This window comes from Oreochromis niloticus, linkage group LG17, assembly GCF_001858045.2.
Source record: "Oreochromis niloticus isolate F11D_XX linkage group LG17, O_niloticus_UMD_NMBU, whole genome shotgun sequence".
In the NCBI taxonomy this organism is placed as follows: Eukaryota; Metazoa; Chordata; class Actinopteri; order Cichliformes; family Cichlidae; genus Oreochromis; species Oreochromis niloticus.
The window spans coordinates 22,862,300-22,884,813 of NC_031981.2; the positions used below are offsets into that span (position 1 = coordinate 22,862,300).

Consider the following 22,514-nt stretch of genomic DNA (forward strand, 5'->3'; position numbering starts at 1 on the left):
GCAGAACAGAGTTAGAAGGTCAAAGGTCAGATCTGAGATCAGCTGATGATGCAACCAACAGCACATTCTGATTGGACGGCAGGTGATTTTACCCGACAGGGATATTACATGAGTGTTTGGTTTTATTTCACTTCATCTCTGAGGTGTCTGAGTTTGGCTTCTGTTACACAGTTTTTTAATGATGTCACTTCCCGCATCCCCTCCTGTGCCAATCTCAGACCGGCATCCCGCCTGTGTCACTCGATACTTTCACGCGTTCACACTTTAATTCACTGCACGAAGACGTTTATAATGAATGAGCGCGATTACAGACTACATCAGAGCCACGCTGGCACGAAACCCGACACCTTACAGCAGGGGTGTCCAAAGTCTGGCCCGCGGTCCAGTTTTAATTGGCCCTCAAGTAATTTTATAAATAGAATAGAGTATGGCCCGCACTTCAACTTTTGCTTGAGTGTATTGCACTTCTTAGTTTTAACACCAGGGGAGCTACTGTTGATCAAGGCAGTTGCTCTACCAAAAAGGACAATCACAGAAGAAATTTACCCCAAGTTACCAAACATGGCAGAACCAAAGAAGCAAAAGGTAGAAAGTGAGTGCAGAATTCAGAAGAGTTCAGCAGGGAGTGTGTCTGTTTGATCTGCACTGAAACTGTGGCAGTTATGAAAGAGTATAAAGTACGATGTCATTATGAAACCAAACATCAGGCCTATGCATCCTACACTGGTGCTGAGCGAGAGCAGAAATTAAAGCAAATGCTAGCTCTCCTGCAGGGTCAGCAACAGTATTTTTTTCGTGCTCAAATTGTCCAGGAAAAGGCTCCAATAGCAGCTATGAGGTCGCCCAACTCATCGCAAGACATGGCAAGCCTTTTTCAGATGGAGACCTCATAAAACGCTGCCTCGTTAAAGTCACCGAAATAATGTGCCCGGAAAAAGTGCAGGACTTCAACAACATGTCCAGAAATACAGTTGTGCCACGCACTGAAGACTCGTCAGCCAACATTAAACTGCAACTGTCTGATAAAGCTGTGCTTTTGATTTTTACTCCATCACATGCAATGAGAGCACCGATGCCACAGACACTGCACAGCTGCTAATTTTTTTGCGGGGAGTGGACGAGAGCACGAGCGCTTTAGGTGAGTAAAAAATATATTCCACAGTACCCGTGTGTTAATGTGCAGGTACACATGCTTCAAATATCAATAATGCGCCTTTTTCTTGTTAACACACAGAGTACACACCGCTGTGCACAGCGCACGCACACGCAAAGTCAGCTGATCTCATCTGATGCAGATCTGCTCCTTGATCAAGTGACATTTGTCCGGATTTTTGGCAGGAGTGGCGTACGATGAGCACCGCGGCTGGATGGCCTGATTTACATACCCAGCGCAGCTGATACTCACCAGAATAATTTACTAAAATTATATGGACTCATGTTATTAAGTCCAGTTCAGTCTGTTAATGTTGATAACCGTTTCAAACGAACGCTAATAGGTGTGTTGCTAACTTAAATAACAAGCTTGAAATGTCCCCGTCCCATTTTCCCCTTTATTGTTTTTTCTCTGTGCTGTAAATCTTCTGTCCAAGAAGAAATCTGCTGCTGTTCTGAGAATGAGCTACCAAAGCTTTTTCTGAATAAATCAATAAAGATCCATTTATGGAAAGCTGTGATGAAGGCAGTTTTGTCTTTAATTATATTCAACAATATAACACATTTGACCACTTTCAAATGATTTTTCTAACTTTAATACACTACAGTTAAGGTTATACACCTAATTTCTAGTAAGTGGCCCAGCCCCTCCTATATTTTTATGTATGTGGCCCTCAGTGAAAAAAGTTTGGACACCCCTGCCTTACAGGAAGCGCAGCACAACAGCTGGTCATGTGACACACCGTTGACAATTGCCACACAATTGAATCTGTGCCAGGAACTCACAGGAAGTTATTCTTATGAAGTTATACGTGAGATCCTCTTTAAATAATTATTGATTTTATAAATCAATAATCATTGATTTCAGATCAATCTTCAGTCTCGATATACGACTCCAAGCCAGAGAAATTAGCTGGTCTACCCCAGATTATCCTCTTATGTGGACAGGGACATGCTGATGTGTTTAGGACTGGGGACCGTGAATAAACACATGAACCAGGAAAAACAGAACCGTCCTGCATCAGAACCAGAAACCATGAGATCCGGTCTCTGCTACTCCAGAGGTCAAACAGCTGCTTCCTGTCCACATCTCAGTTTATTTCTTAATAATGCCGTCACAGAAGTGGATGCCTCGGTATAGACGTAACGGAGACCAAAGCTCCCGAAGCGTGTCCGGTTTGAGTTTTCATTAATTTTTAATCTGAGGTTTTCTCGGAGAGAAGCTGAGCTGCAGTAATACTTAACTTCTGCTGCTGCGAGACGAGAAGCGTCAGCACGGATCAGAAACTCAGAGACGCTTTCAGCTGTCATTTTACAAACATCTGACACACAAAAGTTCAGACTTAATCATTAAAACTGTTTAATGGGCGCTATTCAGTAATAACTGGAATTATTAACAAAACTTAACATTGTCGTGCACACTTCAAATACGTTTAAAATTGACTAAATATTTTTTAAGATTTCCCACAGACTATACGAAAGTATTTGTTTTAAATAATAATAATTTTATAATAATTCATAATACAAGATTTACTAATGAAAGATTTCAGTTCTTACAATTTCTCTGCAGTTATGCTTAAATTTACTCAGAGTTCATTTACAACATAAATTTATGGTTGTATTTTATGGGATTATTAAAAAATGTTGTAGTTTTGTAATCTTATTTTGAAATCTGTTGAATATTTAAAACTAATACTTTCAAAAATTACTAAACTGTTTAAACCATTTTAAAAATAGCCACAAAATACACACACACACACACACACACACACACACAAAAATTAAACTGTTTAAAATAAAATGTTTTATACAATATTAACCTCAATTATTTACTTAAAGAATTGATGGACAAAATTGACCAGAGTCCAGTAAAAGCTCAGCATTAAAATAAAACTTTAAAACCTGAAGAGATTCTCTTATTTCAGAAACAATCAGTGTAACACTGATCATAAACAACAGAAACAGCACAGGTTATGCCTCATATCAGAGTAAGCATTATTAACAGTGTTTCACATTCAAAAAGTGACCATGTGAGCTAATGTGGCTATCATGGCTAACAGCAGAAAAGGCTGCTGGGAAACTCACTTGATGGGCGAGCTGTAGGAGCCGAAGACGCCCGAGGCGAGAGCTGGAGGTTCGTATCCGTTCATGCTGCTTCACGGTGGAGCATCAGCTGGAAGAGACGCAGACACACCATGAGTCACATGACCACACTGCAGGGTCAAACGCTAGCTCCGGGTAAATGTAATACATTTTTATCTACTGTGACCAAACACCTGCACAAAGCTCAGACCTCCTGACACTGCTGGAATGCACTGGTGCTGTTAAACCACAATTTTATTGATATATGCTGAGGCGTCAAAACTCATCACTTTAGTGGAAATGGCACAAAAAAGGCCAAACAGCAGCTCTTCAGAGGCCTGTGGGTCCCCTAAAACTCTATAACCCCTCAAGGCTGAAAATGAGGCTGCCATGCTGCAGTTCCTCTGACGTCCAGCAGAGGCAGCAGTGGTTCAACCTGTAAGGTATGGACGCTACGATGACAGAGCAACCACCTGACAGCCAACATGGCTGCTGCTGCGAGTACTGCCAGAGCATCCAGGATGGCTGCTGAAACACGAGGGTTTAATCTGGATGTTTCTGAGTGCTGAGTGGCGAGTCGCCCTCAGAGAGTTCATCTCATTAACGGCTCGTTGGGCGTTCCCCACGGAGCGGCAGGGAAATTAAAACGGCGTGGCACACAAAGGGGCCCCGAGCAGATTTATGGCAGTTAATGACACAGTATGTACAGTGCAGCGACGCGTGATTACTTTTCCCACAGCGCCATTCAGCTGGGACTCATAACCATGGCAACCAGGCTGCAGCCATACTGTTTGTGCTGCAGAGGCGGAAAACCTGTGAGACCGTGATCAGGGGAAATGAGCCCACAGCAGGAAGTGATGTAACAACAGCAGAGTGAAAATACCAAAACACCACCTCAAAACACACTGGTTAGCTCCTCCAATCATGAGCCCCCGCGGGTGACAGCAGCAGAAACATGAGGACACAAAGGTGAGGAAGAGTCAAGGTACAGGCATTACAACCCAAACCAACTGAGACCAGAGCCAAGACCGGATCTGTGACCTCATCGGGACCCTGCCTCCAGCATGACAGGAAGCCATCACGACCCCAAAATCCACAGTTTAAAGGAGCCAAATATACAAGGTGCTGTCAATGCTTTCAGAAAGTACAAAGACAGCAGATACAGAAACCAATGAAGAAGAACCAACCACATAATCCGTCGTGTGCTTCTCCACTAAACCAATAAAATCCAAACGCAGGAACACCGCCACTGAATAATGACATTCAGGAAGGATCTAAAGTGAGGATGGTAACTGTGCCGCTTTGTCTTTTCTCACAATTAAAAAAAAAAAAAAAGTGTAATAAAATATTTTAAAACTCCAGATCAGCTCTAGATGTTCACGTCTGAAGGCCGTGATGTCTCTGGTGGGCGGTGACACTACTGCAGGATCATCTGAGTGTTTTCAAATTTGAATGATCATATAAGTTTTACTCAACCATCATCCTCTGGCTTGATTCTACAGCGATTCCAAAACATTTGTCATCCTGACTTTAACTTGGTCACCTGACTACACCTGAGCACCTCCACCCACCTGTGCAGCCCCAGTGGCTTTAAATCCTCATCATTACTCCCACAAAGCCCCGCCCCCCTCTCTGATGGAGATGAAGTTTATTTTCTGCCAACCTCCTCCTGACACCACAGGAAGCTGAGGGGGTCAAAGGTCACACTGGTTAGGCTCAGTTTTGTCATCTCTATTTGCTCTGGGAGGAGATGCAGTCACCACGGCGAGAGCCACTTCTTCTTTTCTCACTTATCTGAGGCGGGACGTCAACGCCGCTGTGAGGTCAGCAAGCTTTACGATAACGAGGCGTTTACAGCATGATTGTTTAAATAAAGTTTCCTGAACGTTTCCCGGTATCCTTCACTCAGCAGGAGGAAGGTGGGGATTAGGTGTGTGTGTCCATGTAGAGGTAAAGCTCCTTACCGATCCTGTGACTCACACACTTTTTAATCCTTTAAATGCCAAGTGGATTTCAAAGTAAAAGCACACAGATTTAAACTTGTGTCAGGGGAAAGAAAAAGAAGTTCACTTTGATTCTCGCTGCGAGTCACACCTAAAAGCCCCCTCAGTTACCCACAATCCATTGGTCAGTCTTAAAAGGCTACAAACAAAATAAAATGCCATGTTTATTATGAGTACATTATGAACATAGGACGCTGTGATGTCACAAAAACATGGAATCGAGGATAGGTTGGCTTTCAAAGGAACTCCAGCTGTGAATAATAAATGTGTTGAGGTGAGTGGCGGGAGGAGAGGAGAGTGACACATTAAAGAGATGAAGCGGGGAGTCACCAGGCTGATAAGAACGTCCTTGTCGGTCACTCATTAACTGTGTGTTTGATCTGGGAGGTGTTTCCACGCCGACACTCAGACACTGGAAAAACACTCTGCTCGGGCCGCCACACCCTCTGGGCCTCTAAACCTGGAAAGGTCCAACATGAAGCAGAGAACCGTGAGACTCCACCCATATAAAGAGATGACACTCTAATGTCAGGGTTCAGAAGGTCACCGCAGCACCATCGGCTTCCCTCCATCTTTACTCCGACTACAAACATCCACCTCACAGCGTTCCCCCTGAAACAAAGTCAGGATCAAACTCTAATACAAGTGAAGGTGGAGAGGAACACACACCCTCCATCCAGTGATCTGCTCACACTGCATCCTCCTCCTCTTAGTTTGAGTCTCAGTTTCCCCCCCCCCCGTTTCCTCGCTGAGGTTTCTCAGTGCAGATGGTGAATGAGCTCTGCTCATCTCTCAGATATTAAACTGCTTGTGAAACAGCTCTGTTACCATGGAAACTCCTTCTGGTGTCTGCCGCTGCCTCACAAACCATCAGCTGACACAGGAGAGCCATCGCCACGTCTCATCCGCTCAATCACAACTTCATCACCACTGCCCCTCCAATTTTCAGTTTTCCCGTTTTTTTTTTTTTTTCCCCCCACCCAATGCTGTAGTGATGTCATCATTTCCTGGAGACATTTTCTTATAGACATTGTCTAAATTATTAAAATAATCCCTGTTATTTAAAATCTTCACATATTTTTAGCTTCAAATTTCAAGAGTGAACTTCAGCTTTAACAAAAAAAAAAAAAAAAAAAAAAAAAAAATTTAGAATTTTTTTTTGTCAGGTTTGTGATTTAATCATTTCCCATTTTTCCAAACGAAATAAAAAAAACTTTGACTTTTAAGACGTATTATAAAACATAATAAATAATAAAATTATGCAGTTTTACTGTTTACTGCTTCCCCAAACGTCTCTGAAGCCTCTGATCTCCGATGCTGGTCATGAATCATGTGACCGGCTTCACAGCGAGGAGCCATTGATTAACGTCCTCTGATTGGTCTGTAACCCAAATACCGAGCGTGTTCTGCAGCTTCAGCAGGAGGAACAGTTTGATGCCTCAAAGTTCACTTTCAAACCTTTTATGACACATTTATTTTCATGTTCTCTAGTTTTATATTTTTAGCACGCTTGTTTTCTGTAAATTATTTTGACATTTTGCATTTTATTATTTCAGAACTTTTTTCCTTTTTATTATTGTATTTACATTTGTTAGAATTTTTCTGTGTATTGATTATTTTTAAATCATTTTTTATGACTTTCTTGTAACTTCAATTATTTGCAGTGTTTTATCTCATTTCCAATTTTATTTAAATCATGTCTATTTAGATTTCTTTTTCTTGCAAGTACTTTTAAAAACATTTCATTCATTTATTTCTTCATTTTGTAATTTTACAGTGTTATTTTTAATCCGTTTTTAAAGATTGTTGCAGATTTGACAGTGAACTGTATGTTGAAGAAACATTTTATTAAATAAAAATGTAAAACAAAAAGTTTTACATTTGATCAGTGATCAAGTGATCAGGGTCACTGACGCCAATTTGCTCACAGTTTCATCACCTCCGGAAAAGATCCATACTCATCAGCAGTGACCGCGTGGCGCCGACACTGGACGCTGCAGCACATGTTCATCAGCTGACCCGCTTTCAGACCCACAGCCGGAGGCACATTTCCACCTGCAGTTTGTTCAAGAGCAGGTCCGCGAGGGCCGGCACACTGAAGGAGGCTAAAAATAATCCTGAGTAATCCTGAAAGTGCTGAAGTCTTCATTCCTGTTCAAAGGGTCATGGCGCCCATTACAGGCGGCCTCGTTACACCGGCTCACAGCGAGGGAGTAACGAGGAGCACATTGCCGTTTATCATCAGGCCTGAGAGCGAGTGGAGGGCGGCTCGTCTCTGTGAGAGTGAGTTTCAGTGAACGAGTGCGTCTACAAACACACCAAGCATCATTGACTGACACAGATTGTGGCAGGCACGGCCGCAGTCACAACCATGACCTGCTGACATCAGAGGTCACAATGAAGGGCGCTTCAAACAGGTTCAGCAGAAAATTCCTCCAGTCAGAGCCACAGAACTGAACTGATCTCAAAGAAATTCTGAGCTGTAAGTACACCTGCCGCTGAGCACAGAAACACCCCGTGGACCTCCTGATTGGTTAATCCACCTCGTCAGCAGATATTTGAGACAAAAGCGGAAAAGAATAAAGAGGCGTGCACGCCGGCCGGGTCACTGAAGTCTGTCTGACTTTGGCTCTGTGACATTAACAACGAGGCGGAAGAGAGCTGAGCACACAAACCCGGACTGATGTTATTACTCTTTGTTCTTCTATTCTTGATTCTGTTGCTCCCATCAAAATGAAGCGCCCTAGAACCTACTCTCATTGCTGGCTTAACGATACTACGCGTGCTTTACGACGTGTTTGTCGCCGTGATGAGAGAAAGTAGAAAAAAGATAAACTTCAGGTCTCTTATGATATGTTACAGACTAGCCGCTCAAATTTTCAAACTGCTGCTAGAATGGCTAAGGCATCTTTTCTTTCCAAAGTCATTCTGGCTAATGGTCACAACCCCCGTATGCTATTTAAAATGTTTAATTCTGTTGTTAATCCCTGTTCTGATATGCCTTTACCATATTCACAAGCTCTTTGTGAGCGTTTTCAAATTCTTTTTTTAGATAAGGTTTCATCTCTTCCTCTTCGTCTGCCTCTTATCCTGTCTTTTCCTCTGAGTGTAATTCAACTTTTCATCAATTTGAGCACGTGTTACTTTCGACTCTAAAGCAGCTAGTTGATCAACTAAAAACACCAATACTGTGCTTGATATTCTCCCATCATGCATTGTTAAGGGCTGCTTTGATGTAATTGGACCGAGCGTTCTATTCTTAATGAATTTTTCTCTACTCTGGATCTGTCCCACTGGCCTTTAAGCATGCCGTAGTCCAGCCTATTCTGAAAAAAGACAAAAAAAGAATCTTGATTGTTATGATCTCTTGAATTATAGACCGATCTCTAAGCTTCCGTTTCTGTGCAAGATCCTGGAGCGACTAGTTCTTTCTCAGCTTCAGGCGTATTTAGACATGAACAACATTGCCGAGAAATTTCAGTCTGCCTTTAAGCCACAGCACTGAAACGGCCTTGCTTAGAGTTCTCAATGACCTACTTGTAAGCACTGATTCTGAATGCTCTGTGGTCCTGGTTTTATTGGACCTTTCCTCGGCTTTTGATATGGTGGATCATAACATTCTTCTAATAAGACTCAAGCATACTGTGGGTATAAGAGGCACTGCCCTTAACTGGTTTAAATCTTATCTCACTGACAGGTCATTCTTGGTTAATTTGGGCAACTTCTCGTCTTCCTCGGTACCTGTACGCTGTGGTGTGCCTCAAGGATCTGTATTAGGTTCAATTCTCTTCTCATTATATTTGCTCTCTCGGAGCAATTTTTGAGAAGTATAATATTGCCTTTCATTGCTATGCTGATGATATACAGATTTACTTTGGAATTACTGACGATCTTGCTGTCTTTTCATTATTTTCGTGAATGCATGCGTGAGGTTAAAGATTGGTTCAAGAGTAATTCTCTTGTCCTGAACGAAAAGAAAACGGAGATCGTGGCGTTCGATAGTAAAATCCCCCGCAACCAATTGTGTGCTGCTCTGATGCCCTTTGTTAGCTCCCCTTCTGATTATGCCAGTAATTTGGGCATATTACTGGATAGCTTGTTTAAATTTGACAAGTAAGTGTCTGCCGTAGTTTTCATCAGCTGTGTCTCATTTCTAAGGCCAAGCGCTATATTCCGCATAATTACCTGGAAAAACTTATTCACGCATTCGTGACTTCCAGGTTGGACTACTGCAACTCTCTTTAGATTGGCCTTTCCTCCTCCCTTCTCTGTTCGATATAACGATATATATCGGATGACGATATAAAAACGTCTATCATTTCCCATTAAGCCATTGTTTGTTTCGTGGTGTTGTAAAATATTGCTGTAAACAGTTTATTTTTTCATCGTTTTGATGGTCACTGTAGTGGCTATATTAATTTCTTAAAGTTCTCTCTTTCTCTTATATTTAATATAACCACACTATGGACGGACAAGCGCCTGTTTTTATGTGTTGTCGTTAGCAACAATGACAGTAAAACCATCGCGTGGCTCCGCTGTCCGCTTGTTTGTTTTCCACGTAAACCTTTCACAATAAAGCTCAAGATCCTGTTGAGACTTTTCAAAATAAACTTAATCACGTGAAAGAGTATGCAGAGAGTTTACAGATGAGAAGAAAAAAAAAAAAAAAAAAAAAAAAGAGCCATCAGGTGCTAAAGAATAAACCTTAGACTCAAAACTTTGAAAGAAAATGGTGGCAGTTACAACTTATGTCTAAAAATGTATAGTTTCATGCATCGGTTAAAACACTCGAATCCAGGTAAAGAACGCCCAGCTAGAAAAACTTCACCCAAGTCGAGTTGCCCGAGATTCACAGAATTTACAGAAAATATTACATTTTTGTGAGTTACATCATTGTCAGGACGATAAATGTCTTATATCGGGATATGAGATTTTTGTCATATCGCACAGCCCTAGGTAGCAGGAAATTTTCCTCCATCACTCCTGTTCTTGATGGCTTGCACTGGCTGCCAGTTAAGTACCGTATTCAATTTAAAATACTACTCTTCACGTACAAAATTATCAATAATTTGGCGCCGAGCTACCTCAATGAGCTTCCCTCTTACTTCCGGCGCCCCCCGTGTGCGGCAGCCTGTTACAGCAGCTCTGCTCATTCTGAGTTTCTTTCCTTCTTATCTTTTTTCTTCTAGTAATTTTTATAACTAACGTATTAGTAATTAGACTCTGCAACCATGTTCTACCGTTTTGTGCTAGTTCTGGTTGTTTTTCTTAGTTTTTTTCTATTTTTTTCACCCGTGTCTGGGGACCCAGAGCAGGGATCCTTTGTTTACAGTAGGGATCAGCTGTTAGCGCTGCGTCCCGCAGCGGTACTGCCGGCGGACAGACTCGACATTCCCAGTGAACTGAGGAAGAAAAGACGGGGGTGTCGTGCTGGGAAGGAGCGCCGTCGCCCGAGAAGGAGACGTTATCGACCATCTCTTCCTTCTGTAATTATTGGAAATGTACGATCTTTGCCCAATAAGATGGATGAGCTAACGTCGCTAACCTGGTCACAGAGGGAGTACCGGCAATGTAGCATCATGATGCTAACGGAGTCGTGGCTAACACCGCTAACTCCGGACACGAGCGTGACACTACCGGGATTCCAGATGCTGCGAGCGGACAGGACGAGAGAGAGCGGTAAGAGGAAAGGAGGGGGACTGGCAGTGTTTGTGAATGACAGATGGTGTAACCCTGGGCACATCACTGTAAAAGAACAACTCTGCAGCAGAGACATTGAGCTGTTAGCCGTTAGCATGCGTCCATACTACCTGCCCCGGGAATTCTCGCATGTTATCGCGATAACAGCGTATGTCCCCCCCTCGGCCAACGCGGATGCAGCCTGTGACTCTCTCCACTCTGTGGTCAGCAGACTGCAAACACAATCTCCGAGAGCCCTTCTCATAATATCAGGGGACTTCAATCATGCCTCACTGGACTCCACACTGCCCACCTTCACCCAGTATGTGACCTGCCCAACCAGAGACAATAAAACACTGGACTTACTGTATGCCAATGCTGAAGAGGCATACAGTTCATCACCTCTCCCTCCCCTAGGCAGATCTGATCACAACCTGGTGCACCTTGTCCCTGTGTATGAGCCCTTAGTGCGCAGGGAGCCACCAGCCACCCGCACAGTGCAGAGATGGTCGGAGGAGAGCGAGGAGGCTCTTAAGGATTGTTTTGAGTCGACTGTGTGGGAGGTGATCTGTGACGACCACGGAGAGGACATCGACAGCCTTACTACATGCATTACTGACTATATTAATTTCTGTGTGGATAACACCGTACCTACCAGGACTGTACGGTGTTTCTCCAACAACAAACCCTGGATTACTTCAGAAATTAAAGCTGTCCTCAAGCAGAAGAGGAGGGCCTTCAAATCCAGAGACAAAGAGGAGTTGAAAAGGGTGCAGAGAGAGCTTAGGGGACTGATAAGGAATGGGAAGGACAGCTACAGGCAGAAGATGGAGAACCAGCTTCAGCAAAACAATGTTGGTGAAGTCTGGAGAGGCCTCAGAACCATCTCAGGCCACAAACATCAGAACTCTCTGCCTGGGAGGGATGTGAGGTGGGCAAATGAACTGAATCATTTCTTCAACAGATTTGATTCAGCCATGAGGCAGTCTCCAACATCGGCTGCAGACTCACCCACCCCCACTGCTGCTGTTCCACCTCTGACACCTCAGACACTTCACACCTCCTCTATTCACCCTGCTCACTCCTCCCCACCCCCAACAACAGCATCCAATACACACTCAACACAAGGCTCCAGCCTGTCTCTCTCAACCACCCAGGTTCGGAGGGAACTGAGGAGGATTAAAGCCAAGAAGGCAGCGGGTCCAGATGGCATCAGCTCGAGGGTGGTCAGGTCCTGCGCGGACCAACTGTGTGGTGTGATGGAGCACCTCTTCAACCTGAGCCTGAGGCTGGGAAGAGTCCCACAGCTCTGGAAAACTTCCTGTGTTGTTCCAGTGCCAAAGACTTCACGCCCCAAGGACCTCAACAGCTACAGGCCGGTGGCTCTGACGTCCCACCTGATGAAGACCCTGGAGCGGCTGGTCCTGGCTCAGCTTCGGCGCCTTGTGAGCTCATCACTGGACCCACTTCAGTTTGCCTACCAGCCTGGCATTGGAGCGGATGATGCCATCATTCACCTCCTACATCGTTCCCTTGCTCACCTGGAGACCGCTGGGAGCACTGTGAGAATCATGTTCTTTGATTTCTCCAGTGCCTTCAACACCATTCTTCCCTCGGTTCTGAAGGACAAGCTGGAGAACTCTGGAGTGGACCATCACCTCACTACCTGGATTTTGGACTACCTCACCGACCGACCACAGTATGTGAGGACTCAGGGCTGTGTGTCGGACAGGGTCGTCTGCAGTACGGGGGCCCCACAGGGAACGGTTCTGGCTCCGTTCCTCTTCACCATCTACACTGCAGACTTCTCCCACAACTCCACCCAGTGCTTCCTGCAGAAGTTCTCTGATGACTCTGCAATAGTCGGCCTCATCACTGATGGGGACGACAAGGAGTACAGAGGACTGACTCAAGACTTTGTGGACTGGTGCCAGCTGAACTACCTCCAGATCAACGCCAGTAAAACCAAGGAGCTGGTGGTAGACTTCCGCAGGCACAAGCATCCTCCACTGCAACCACTGAACATCCAAGGTATGGACATCGAGGCTGTGGACAGCTACAGGTACCTTGGTGTTCATCTGAACAACAAACTGGACTGGACTCATAACTCAGACGCCCTCTACAGGAAAGGGCAGAGCAGGCTGTACCTGCTTCGGAGACTCAGGTCGTTTGGAGTGGAGGGCCCACTCCTGAAGACCTTCTATGACTCTGTGGTGGCCTCAGCCATCTTTTATGGTGTGGTCTGCTGGGGGGGCAGCATCTCTGCTGGGGACAGGAAGAGACTGAACAGGCTGATTCGAAGGGCCAGCTCTGTTCTAGGATGCCCTCTGGACCCAGTGGAGGTGGTGAGTGACAGGAGAATGGTGGCTAAGCTGTCATCCCTGTTGGACAACATCTCCCACCCCATGCATGAGACTGTGACAGCACTGAGCAGCTCCTTCAGTGGGAGACTGCGGCACCCACGGTGTGGGACGGAGAGATTTCGCAGGTCTTTCCTCCCCACTGCTGTCAGACTCTACAATAAAGACTTTTGCAGCTGATCAAACACACAAACCCACACATGTGCAATAAGACTGCTATACGTGCAATTCTTCTTCTGACGAAGTTGTGTTTTTGTATTTTCCTACTCAGTTGTATATAGTATTTGTATTTCTATTTTATTCTATTGTATATATTATTCTATTCTATTTTATTCTATTGTATATAGTATTTTATTTTATTTTATTGTATTTTATTGCATTCCAGTGTTTTCTAATTTCTGCTACATAACTTTGCACTTTTGCTGTAACAAAACAAATTTCCCACCTGTGGGACTAATAAAGGTCATCTTATCTTATCTTATCTTCTTAGGTTACACACTCGTGTCAGAGCACTTAGATCTGCTACCCAACTTCTTCTGGAGCAACCTCGTTGCTGAAATCTCGGGGCGACCATGCGTTTGCTGTAGCTGTAGTCTTATGAAACAATCTTCCTGTTGCTATCCGGGCATCTGACTCTATGCCATTGTTTAAATCATGGCTAAAGACCATTTATTTAATCTTGCTTTTCCACCTAGCTAATATTTGGTGTGCGTTGATACTTTTTTAACAGTTATGCTTTGTTAACTACTTTTAAGCATCATGATTGTCATGATTTTTATAATTGATAAGTGCCAGGTCCTTTCCCTTTTCCCTCTCCCATCTCCTTTTTTCTATCTTATTTTGTCAAGCACCTTGGTATACCCTTGGTTTTTTTAGTGTGCTTTATAAGTTGTTTTTTTTTTTATCATCATCATCAATTATTATTATTATTATTATTATTATTATTATTATTATTATTATTATTATTATTATTATTATTATTATGAAGAAACCAGATTCTCTCTCACACACATGAAGCACACCTCTGACCTCCACATACCAACAAAGCTGCTCTGTTTCGCACCAACACAATGATTTAAACCCTGAGGACAGACAGGAAACCTTTGGCGCCGTGAGCTGAACCGGCTCAAACCACCAAACTGCAGCCTCAGAGTGACAACTGCAGCGGCTCCAAAATCGCAGCATAAAAGCAACTTCCTGTTGTCTCCTCAGGAGCTCAGATGCAATGTTTTGTGCCACGTGGATCATTCACAGACATTCAGTCTCCGTTTTTTGGTCGTAAATTCTGTTCAGGTTAGGATAAACCCCGCCCACTCACATCAGCAGTTCTCTTTGCTTCCATTGGAGGGAGTGTCAGTCACTTGTCTGACTGAGGTTTGGGTTTAACAAAGATCTCCTCGGAAATCAAAACATCTGGCTGCAGATGCTGTGATTCATGATAAACTCAGCTTGTTGTGACCTGAGACCACCAGTTTGTGAATGACAGCGAATCACAGGAAGCAGCTTTGAAAGGGAGGATCTAGAACTTGGAGAGCGGATTATTCTGAATCCAGAAATTGAACCGTAGCATCCTTGCAGCAGACAAACCCACAGACGGCGTCCTCTCAGACCACAAAGCCTCGGTAACAAACAAAGTGAGCACCTACCTGTCTAAGTCGTCCACAGGTGAGCGGAGTGTGAGGTCGATGCCGCAGACGGCTCGAATAAAGCTGCTCTGACTCCAAGCATAATGTGGAGGATTAGCGAGGATCCAGGGCTCGGTGCAGCGCGCCGGGATTCGCTGCAGCAGTGAGTTGGCGTCCAGGATCCTCCGCTTTAAGCCTGACTAATCACTAATGACGGACAGGTGGGGGAGAGGGAAGGGGCGGGGCTCCCACTTGACAGGTGGCAGTGGAAACACCGAGTGGGCTTAAAACTGCTCACAACTGATTGATTATCCATCAGTCAGTTGAAGAGGCCATTTGGAGGAGGAGACTTAAACAACTCTCAGTTTACTCTGTGCAGAAGAGTCATGCAACACCCAATACTGTTATCAAAACCGGTCACTAAGGAAACGTGCGGTCTGCAGATGGTTGTAAGCGGTTGCAGGAAGAAGCTAAGCTATGATACCACACTGGAACCAAAGACTCAGAACAGCTCAGACTAAGCAAGTCACTGATGTCTTCTTTCTCCTGTTTCAAGGCCGTGCTCCTCGCGACCTACACGGTGACTAAACAGCGATTTAATCTTTGATCAGTAATCATTTATCAGATTTTAGACCCACCCAGAATTCAAACTTGGGGTTTATTTTTGTTTCCTTTTAGAATAAATGACTCACTGTGAGGGAAACGTGTCTTATCAGCAGGCCACGCCCACCGCACCCAATGGAGATCAATAAAGTTTAATCTAACCATAGCAATAATGTGTCCCGATTCATCTGTGGCGCTGACCCGCTTTATAAATAAATTTTATTTGTTTTACACAGCTGCTGCCTGATGACATCACACTTCAGTGTCACGATTACTTATTGATCTTTAGCAGCTGATCAACAGAGCCTCTGATTCAGACTCAAAGCTTCTCCTGAAGCTCAGAGTGCAGACAGATCTTCAGTTATTGATCAGGTATTGGTCACAGGTCATCTGGACCAGATCAGAAGTTTGATCAGCAGAGAAGAAGAAGAACCTGGGATTTATTGATCTGGCATTTCATCACTTCATAAACTAAACATGTCCCCACGACTCCTAATCGACGATTCAGTAGTGCCATAGAAACCAAACACCAGTCTCCAGGCGGGACTTTAATGCCTGATGACATCACCGACTCTGATCAGGTACCTAACACACCTCAGCGTGTTGTTGTTTTCTTCTTCTGTTGTTGGATCCTCGGGCAGAGCACAGCAAATGGCCTCGGATTCTTCTCACCGAGCTTTGTGCATCGCAGCGCCCCCAACAGGTCAAAGTAGAGCTGGGCAATATAAGCTTTTTTCATATCACGATGTTTTTTTCATTTCAGGCGATAACGATATATATCACGATATAAGCCAAATAAGTATATTTGTAAAATTTAAATGTGCCGTTACTCACAAGTAAAATGTGAAATAATGAGCAGCTTGTTTTGATTTAAATATTTATTTTCCATAATAAGTTCAACAGGGTAGATATACTTAAAGAACATGAGACTTCAGTTTCAGATAAATAAAGGCAAATATTGCAAACTACACAAAAGGCAGCCGCTAAAGTGTTTAAGTTTCAAAACAGAAAAAACAAAAACAGACCACTAAATTGTCAATTCCACTTAGAAACAACATTTTAATTCTAAAAATAAATCTTAGTTTGTTTTACAGAAGAACAGACAAAATTGACTAACTTTTGTCAATATCAAATAAACTGAGAACTAAAAGGAAATTCTCAATCTCTCCTTGTTGTATAGCTTAGCTTTTCAAACAGTTTTAACAGTTACTTTAGTCTGACAAAAGCCGAATGACGAATTAGCACTTTCAGTCAGAGATGGAGCATGCACCGCTTTATTGTATTTCCAGACTTGCTTTCGGCACAATTTACAGTGCGCTACTCTGTTTTTTGTCAGACTTGAAATAGCCGAAATACCTTCACACTACGGAACTTCTATGGCCATTCCGTTCGACAATCTCTCCGGCATTGGAACCATCATCTGTTTTTTTTCTTCGGTAACCTTCGCTCACGCTCTCGGTTGATTTTTCTCTAGTCGGCACACTCATTTCCTCCATTACCTGGGCAGCCCGGCTGGCTGCTTCCCAAACAAATACACATGTGCGCCTTGGCACTTGTGCTGTACGTAACAAGTCATGTGACGTGACGCTGCGGCTGTGATTGGTTCGACTCTGCGCAACTTAATTTGGATTGGCTGGTTTTTTTTTTTTTCTTTTAAGAGGACAAGAGAGATGAGGCCTATCGCAATAGTTAATTTTTTCTATCGAGAAAAAGTTATCTCGCAATACATATCGTTATCGTTCTATCGCCCAGCTCTAGGTCAAAGTCTCAACTTTCAGATTCAACTTCCTGTTTCCAAATCCATTCTCATCTGCGATTGGTCCATGCAGCTGGGGAGAAACAGTCCCATGTGGAGGATGGGGCAGGGGGGCCGTGGTGTGCTTCAGTAAATAAAGAGTCAGCCCCTCAGGAGGTCCTGAGCTCCTTCACTTCCTGTCTCTGCTCCTTACGACAGTGTGTGACACCTGGTGTCAGGTGAGTCTCAGGTGAAACAGGTGCGCCAACGCCCTTGCCTCCTCTTTGTTCTGCTAAAAATCAGACCGCCGGCTCAGTCTGAAACCCGACTCCCAACCGCCCCCAGTTTCCCCATTTCAAAGCCATAATCCTGTAGCAACACCTGGCAGGTACAGTTACATCACACTGTCGTCACAGCAACCACAACACAGCCAAACCGGGAGAGCTCCAGGGAGACGCCCAGAAGATGGGACAGAAGTTTTTCACTTTGATCTCAGAGTTTATGGGAAAAGTTTAAAAGTGATATCATCATAATGTGTGTTTCACTCCGTTTGTACCTGCTGTTAACATCACACACAGACCCTCATGACAACACGTCCGCTGAGCCTGGAGTCCGTTATGGTGCACAGTACAGCACAGTTAAGACCTGCTCACCATGGACACATCCCTCCAACCACCAAGCTGAACACAATCAGAGGTGGAGTGGAGCACCACAGGCGTGGAAACATCCCGAAATATCCTGCAAGTCTCTCAGGAGGATGGCAGGCTGACGATGGTTCCCATGAAGAGCACAGATCCAGGACCAGCTGTGGCCTGCAGCAGCCTGACAGGAAGCCCACATACAAACACTCGATTACACAACCAGCTCAAAGGTCCTCCAACTGTTCAGTTTCAGAGCCCGCTGACCTTTGACCTGCAGGAAAAACAACCCCATTCTCCAGCAGTAAAGACTCACACACAACTGAAGCAGGTCTGATCACACCTCCTGTGAGAACTACCTCAGTGAAGTAACAGTGACCTAAACGTGACCTCAGAGAGGCTCATTATACTCTGTGTGTGGGGGGGGGGGAGGAACTTTCTGATAAACATCACGTGACTGCGACCCGGTCAGGTCACCTGAGAGCTGCTCTGCTCTCTGCAGTGATGGCACGAGGCTCAGTGCTCCACATGAATCCAGGTGTTAGACGGTACCACCGAGAGGAGCAGAGAGCTTCCAGGCCGTTGCCGAAGAATTAGAGCACCGGGCAGCCCTGCGCATATAGCCGGGGAGGGTCGCCTGCTGCCTGGGCCGCCTCACACACCTGCCCGCTGACTGCTCGGATCCGCCATCACATGCAGGCAGGTGTTTTTATTCCGGAGAGAGCGAGCACCCGGGCGCAGGGAGGAGCTGCCCTTCACCTTCATTTTCTCTCATGAACACACAGCGTGCCAAACTCCATTTAAAATTCTGTTGATTTAAGAAGAACTGGACTCCAGCCAGAACAAATGAAGGCGTGGGCTGTAAATGAGAAGCTGGGAGCTGAAATGGAAGCTTCCAGGCATCCCGGCGCACACACTGCCCGCTCCTAGCCCCTCTATCCGGAATAAACTGGCATTAAAGTTGGTCTTTAGCTCCAGTCACCCATTCACTAAGTCTCTTTGAGACACACCAGCAGCAACAGAGTGAGCGGCCATAAAAGTTTAATTTACACTCACTTGAGCCCTGTCTGTGTTTGTGAGTGAAGCCGAATTGAGGCCGAGACACTGGAGCTTCAGGTAAAGAGGACTCAGGTGTGTGTGCGCACAGCTTCACTGTGTGTGATTTTTTCCGGCGGAATCTGGTGTGGGAGCCCGTGACCGCAGGGCTGCTGCCACAGAACAGAGGGTAGCTCGAGCTGCTCTGGTCCGCAGTTCCACTGAGGTTAGAGGCTCGAAGCCGCTCGCAGACCACCACCCACGGCTCAGAGCCGCCGGAGTAACCCGGACCTCAACGCGCCCCCCGCGGCGGATCAGGAGACTCACCTGCAGGTGCGGCTTCAAAAATCCCGAGGTCATAGAAACATGGCACAGTCCACGCTGAGAGCTCCGGGCGCTTCACCGGCTCCTGCCTAGACTCTGTGTCTGAATAACTGAACTCCTGTTCGGGAGCTTCCAGCGGAGATTAACCTGCGGCTGACTCTGGATCAGCTTTAAAGCAGCGGACTGCAGTAGAGGGCGGAGTGTGCCCTGAGTGAGGACTGACAGGACAGTCTGCCTGCTTGACCACGCCCCCTTCACGCCAATAAATCTGCAGCGATTAGCCTGTTAACCAGGGATAGAAGATTCTAGCACAGAATAATATGAACTAATGAAATAGTTATGATAATGGTAATACAGAGAAACAAAAAACAAAAATAACTAGAAACATTTTATTATGAATATTTTTTTTATTGAAGTTACAGTGTGTAAATTTTTCACTAACAGATGTCAGTAGCTGGAATCAGATGAGTTTTGTTTTCTTACCCCTCCCAAATCAAGAGCATAATTCTAGCTGCGGTGGCTGCTGTAGGAGAGATCAAAAACACCAAATCTAGATTTTACCTCATAACAACTGGCATATTTATACTACTGTTTAAAAAATACATTATTAACACATTTGAATAATATCAATACTTAGCAATAAATCAGAAATAAAAACCGGAAATGTGTCAATTAGATATTTTGGGTTCACCTCAAAAATGTGGGCTACTGTTCATCTGCAAAGTTGCAGGTCCAGATCCGGGTCAGTTTTCCCTCTTGTAAAGGCGGGCAGTGTGCATCTGTTTACTCTGCAGGAGGCTGCAAAACTTCATGAAAGGACTCAGACATGAGTCGATGACTCAGTTAAGCTCAGTTCCCACTGATAAAAACTATACTGAGGTGAGCTGCTGAGGATATGCTGAACTTTTCTGCCATAACACTGCTGTTTGTTCCGCTGCTGGAGTATGTTAGTTACCCCTTAGTTAATTTTAGCTACTGTTAACTGCTATTATTTATTAGCTGCTACTAACCTCCATTAGCTTCTGTTAGTATCTGTAAGCCCTAACTATGACACAATGTAAAAACATAATTAACCTGTTTATCAAAGGAAAATGTGTTTTTGTTCTTGACACTCAAGTCTAAAATTAGCTGGAATAAGTTCTGTTGAATGCCAATGGTTGTCTGTCTCTGTGTTGGCTTTGCAACACAGTGCCAACTAACCCCCCACCCGCGATCCTACCAAGTTGATAAGCAGAGGAGAATGGATAGATATTTACATTAATATGGATTGAATATTATCAGTGAACCAGTTCAGTGCTCACCACTGAAAGCCATAAATATGCTTGAAAATATTCCAAAATGAGGGAAATATTGATTTTTGATCTATAAATGTCTCAATAAACCAGTAATCTTCAATTTATTGAACAGTGCTGATCAGGTCACCTGAAGCAGCCTTCCAGCCCACATTCAGGAAAGAAAACGCTCTGTATGATAAGGCAGTGAGGGCCCCCCCTGCTGGGACAGGACACACTCAGCAACAGAGGAGGCAGAACCTCTGCCTGCAGTAAAACAACACCATGGTACTAGTACTCAGTTACAGGTAAAAGTATCAGAGTACAGTCAGGACTCTTCCACATGGACTGAACCCAGAGATCAGTTTGTTACCCAGAATCCTCAGGGAGAAGAGCTGTGAATGATGAAATAATCTAATGAAAATAATAAAAAAAAAAATCAGTGAATTGTCATGGTGATGACACTGAAAACCCCAAGTCACGTGACTGGAATTTCTGTGAAACCTTTTGTGAACAGACTCAGAGTTTGTGACTGCGGCTGGCCTTATGCACACGTGTTTCACCTTCAGGAGGAGAATATCTTAATGAGTCACACAAATATGACAAATGTGAATTAAAAGTCTGTGACACACAATTGCAAGCTGCACAAAATCTGAAAAATCCTGCCTTGTGCCTGCTGTGGTTGTGATCGCTGCTAAAAGACGGCTCATTTTCATGAGGGAGGTGTTATCAGAGGAAATGGCTCACTGCTGTTAAAACTTTGTCTCTGTACTAAAACTTCAAGCTGAATGTTCAGAGGCATCTGTCCAGTAGTCCGTATAAAACCTGTCTTATTTTCTTATGTTTACCTGTTGTGTATAATTCCTTTTCTCCACTGATGGGTTGAACAGTAACCACACAGAACCTTAAACACACTCTGATCAGTTGTTATAGATCATAACGTTGAGCTCATACAGCGTTCTGCACACAGCAGCAGGTCAACAGAAAGTAGTTTTTCTTCCACTAGTGTGGCGTTTAAATGTAACGTAATTTTAACAGCTGCTGATAAAAACTGAATATATCAGAAGGTTATGGGTGAAATGGAAAATAAAGTTATGTTGAACATTTACATGCTCATTTCTGCTCTGTATTGTCGTTGTTGTCATAAAGGGTGAGATTGTCCGTAACTATGAATTATAGGGTGGCGTTTTCTCCTCCCCTTTCATAAAGGATGGTCCAGTGTTTCCTCTGCTAAGGGAAGCATTAAAGGAAGCATTAAAGGAAGCACTGACGCTCCTTTCCTTAGTGTTTTGGAGAACTGGAACAGCTCAGATTATGGCCATCATCCAGATACTTGGAACGCACCCCATTCTTGGAGCTTCATAAATAGCTGACCCTGAAGACTGTGGTCAGGTTTGGACCAATCACAGTGCACATCTGAATCCTGTTTAAACGAGTCAGTGTGGCCTTCATTTACCCTAGGTGAGTCATTAACAGCCTGTCCCTGGCTGGCTGGAAACAGGGAAGCCTGCTGAGGACATGCAGGTAATACAGCCAATGCTGACCCCTGCTGGTGAAAGCTTCAGTGGAGGGTAACCTTTAAACACAGTTTCTTGTTTGTTACTGAAGCGTGCGTCACCACAGCCTCAGCATCCAGACGAGCGGTCATTGAGCGGAGCCTGCTGATTGGTCCATTAGCGACATTACCTGTCGCTTTAAATCTTTAAACTCCTCTGGAATAAAACAGCATCATCGATGTTGTTTACTTACAAATCTGCAGGAGGAAAATATTTACATGTAAAATACAAAAACTACATTAAACCTGACTTACAGTACGAGAATGATGAAGCAACGTTTCATACAGAGAAATTAACTGCATGAAAAAAACTGAATCACATATTCTGATTTATTTATACTTTTTCTTTTATGTTTTGTACATTTCAGACTTCCATACAGGAAATAGGAAATAAAGGAGATAAAACAGGAGTATCTGTTTAATGAATGTATCATTTTTGATAGTATAAACTT

At 44.2% G+C, this 22,514-nt stretch overlaps 1 protein-coding gene and 1 long non-coding RNA gene across 2 annotated transcripts in view; one reads left to right on the forward strand and one right to left on the reverse strand.

Moving 5' to 3' along the window:
* eps8a (EGFR pathway substrate 8a, signaling adaptor) overlaps positions 1-21,603 on the reverse strand; it is a 41,758-nt gene extending 20,155 nt beyond the window's left edge. Inside the window, 2 exon segments of the mRNA XM_025899498.1 lie at positions 3,238-3,325; positions 19,240-21,603. Of these exon segments, the coding sequence (XP_025755283.1) occupies positions 3,238-3,302 (65 nt within the window). The 5' untranslated portion in view covers positions 3,303-3,325; positions 19,240-21,603.
* On the forward strand, positions 1,108-1,487 carry LOC112842629 (uncharacterized). Its single transcript, XR_003214490.1, has 2 exons — positions 1,108-1,138; positions 1,235-1,487. It is a non-coding gene; the product is annotated as an uncharacterized LOC112842629 (long non-coding RNA).
* Positions 21,604-22,514: the final 911 nt, after the last annotated feature.